General features: G+C 37.5%; 1 protein-coding gene across 3 annotated transcripts; it reads right to left on the bottom strand.

Moving 5' to 3' along the window:
- Positions 1-2,710, bottom strand: LOC148848449 (2-deoxyglucose-6-phosphatase-like). Of its 3 annotated transcripts, XM_088952043.1 has the most exons (6): positions 2,408-2,710; positions 2,175-2,307; positions 994-1,105; positions 759-913; positions 406-667; positions 1-298 (listed from the first exon to the last, which is right to left on the bottom strand). In XM_088952043.1, the coding sequence occupies exons 2-6, from the start codon at positions 2,207-2,209 to the stop codon at positions 107-109; spliced, it is 756 nt and encodes a 251-aa protein (XP_088808169.1). In that variant the 5' UTR covers positions 2,210-2,307; positions 2,408-2,710; the 3' UTR covers positions 1-106. The 3 variants fall into 3 exon arrangements, with proteins under 3 accessions (XP_088808169.1, XP_088808170.1, XP_088808171.1); XM_088952044.1 differs by lacking the exon at positions 2,175-2,307; XM_088952045.1 differs by lacking the exon at positions 2,408-2,710 and having other exon boundaries at positions 994-2,064; positions 2,175-2,315.
- Between the last annotated feature and the right edge of the window lie 291 nt (positions 2,711-3,001).

The following is a 3,001-nucleotide window of genomic DNA, read 5'->3' as shown; positions in this document are numbered from 1 at the left end:
TGGAGTAGAAAAAACTAAGACTTCATTTCCAGCTTAGTCATTGGTTTAAACTAATTAGGTTTTCTGTAAGATACTATGACATAGTTTTACACTGACCATATCCCTTTCATGCAGTAATATCTGCTCCTATTACCTCTCTCTCCAAATCCGACAGTGCAGACCACAATTTTGGGTCCTCAAAACCCTTAATAAGAAAAGTCGCCCCTGCTTTGCTCAGTAACTCTTCAGGATTTCTGGTAGTTAAGCCAACAACTGGCATCCCTGCTGCAACCCCAGCTTTTATACCTGAGACAGAATCCTTGAAAAAAGAAAGACAAAAAACATAGAGGGTCAAGGAACCAAAGAAATGAGAGATCCCAAGAAACATGAACTTCTGAAAATTTTTTAACCTTACGCAGAACAAACCTCAAACACAAAACTGTGGTTGGGTGATGCTTTGAGTGCTTTGAGAGCCTCCAGGTAAGGATCAGGAAATGGTTTTGCTCGTTCACATTCACTTCCAACCACAAGAGTTTCAAAGAAATCAGACAGGCCCAGAATTGAGATCATGAGCTCAGCATTTGGTCTTGGAGCATTAGTCACTGCAGCCCGCTTCAAACCACGATCTTTAATCCATTTGCAAAGCTTGTTAAGGCCACTTACAGGCTTTAATTGTTCTGACGCCAATCTTCAACATTAATAACTTATGAGCATTGGAATGCAAAGTTACAATAACAGACGAAGGAGAAATTAGTAACTGTATGATAAAATATGGTTACCGGCGAAACATTGCTTCCTTATCATCCATAAATTTTAGACTCTTCTTGAGATCCCAATCAGGGAAGAGAATGTGACAGATATCCTCATTATGCTTGCCACTGATATTCTCAATGAAGAACTCCTCACTGATGGGGACACCATCATTAAAACCTACCTGTCAGACACTCACAATATTATTTCTAGCATAAGATGAAAAGTACAAAGTTTACATCAGAAATCATGCAGGGACTGTACCTCTTGCAGCATTTCACGATAAGCAAAGTAATGAAGAGGATCTGAATCACATAATGTTCCATCAATATCAAATAGTATTGCTTTAAGAGGAGCAACACTGGGGAGAGAGCATCTGTTTTTCCCACAAGGTGAATACTACAAGATTAATACATGAGAATAATATCTGATATTTACAAGTTTTCTGTTCTATGTGGAGTGGTTAATCAGATAATAGAACATGATATTTTGATCGATAATACTGACAGATGTTGCAGAGGCTGTGTATATATAGTTGGACGAAAAACAAACTCGGCAAAAAAATTCTCATGTGCCAGCCTAAGGCTAGAAGCAGGTAAACTCATAAGAAGGGTAGAGTCCAAATTTTAGTTGAGTTTTCCCAATAAAAACCTGAAATGAAATGATTAAGATCAAATGAGGTGCACAGACCTCTATCCCCTCTTATGATGGTAAGCCAACATATTATGCTTGTAATGGATGGAAAACCAGAAAAATTCAAACTGATCAACCTGGACCTGAATCGTCCTCCAATGATCCAATCCACCTTGAGTTCAGTTTAAAAATAGAATGTACATTACTCAGTCATTAAGAAAAGAAAATGTCTCGGAATCCAAAGGTTTGTCCAATGTCCCAACCACCTCATAACTCAATTTAGAAAGATTAGATGATTTAACCTCTAAGGTTACGCTTTCCATCAAAAGAGCCCCAGCAACGAGTACTAACTAATTAGACCATATGAATCACAGAATAGAATTAATAAAAAAAGGCAAAAAAGGAATGACAAAGTTTCCACAGACAAGCCACCATCTCTCAGAAACAGAATACAGATTGGTTTGATTCAGGACGGAACAAAGGGATTTTGGTTTACTTAGCTGAAAACAGAAGAAACACAACATGCTGCATTTCTTTTCTAAACTAATGGCTTCTAAGAGAAGTACACAGAAAAAATAGAGCATGCAAAAGAGGAAATTTCAAGAAAATAAGTCCAATGATGGAAGCTCAAAAGGATTTTGTCCAGACACAGAGACAAACGTAGGATTTTCAGAACAAAATCCATCAGATGGCAGAAATGAGCTGCAATTCAACATTAGCAATAAAAATTATTCTTGAGAGGATATCAAGTTTATAATTCAACCACCAATTAAGAGTAAAAGAAAGAACAACAAGCGAAGAAAGAAGGTTACTTGTCTGCTTGGTGAGAATCTGTTGAAATGGTCATTTTAGGCACCGAGATTTTGTCTGCAAATTTGTGTCCTCTGAATGGGTTCTTGAGAGGAGATCAAGGGAATGACGATAATGACGGAGACGAATACAAGACTGAGTGCATATTAAGAGAAGAACAGAATTATAGATATAAAGAGAGCGAATCTAAAAAAGTAAGAAGTGTGAGATTCGTGGAGCCTTGACTCAAACTCACACTTTGTCTTTCTTCATTTAATATTCGAATTTCTCTTCTTTTGATGTGTGGAATTGAATTTTATCCTGGAAAATGGAAATTGTTGGGCTCGTGGCATCAGCCCTTTTGCCTTGTTGCTCACATGGCTTTTCCTCTGTCGTACACGCCCACTGTCATGGGAAGAAAGCGCTTTCAAGATGGAAACTCCAAAGTAGTAGGAAAAGAAGGAAAAGACTTGGGTGTCGGAGTGATATATAGATTTCGGAAAAATACGGACAGGTGCAGTGCAGATTTTTGAATTACATTAGAGAGTTATAAATATTCAAAATGTCAAAATCTTCCCACTTTATATATCAATGCGCGCCCCTAAATTAGCATCAAATTCCAAGCAGCATCAAATTCTAACCCTGGGCTGAGCGTTATTCTCTTAAAGATTTTCCTTTTTTCTTTGAGAAAAGTAAGGGCTGCCCAATGTAGATTTCTGATTTCCACTACAAATCTATAAACATTCAAAATGTCAACAACTCACAATTTATGTATTAATGCCGCTCATGAATTGGCATCAATTCCGAGCTAATACCTACCCCGACAGTCCTTTAAGCCTAAAAATTCTGA

Source organism: Nelumbo lutea, chromosome 6 (genome assembly GCF_056320005.1).
Source record: "Nelumbo lutea isolate HS-2025 chromosome 6, American lotus-T2T, whole genome shotgun sequence".
Lineage (NCBI taxonomy): Eukaryota > Viridiplantae > Streptophyta > Magnoliopsida > Proteales > Nelumbonaceae > Nelumbo > Nelumbo lutea.
Note: the sequence above shows the minus strand (reverse complement) of the source record. Positions and strands in the feature narration are given on the sequence as shown.

Coding starts and splice junctions, on each gene's coding strand:
- LOC148848449 (XM_088952043.1), bottom strand. CDS start 2,209: ATGACCATTTCAACAGATTCTCACCAAGCAGACAA. Junction 1,106..2,174: donor GATTCTCACCAAGCAGACAA/GTAACCTTCTTT, acceptor TGGGAAAAACAG/ATGCTCTCTCCCCAGTGTTG. Junction 668..758: donor AAGGAAGCAATGTTTCGCCG/GTAACCATATTT, acceptor TTAATGTTGAAG/ATTGGCGTCAGAACAATTAA.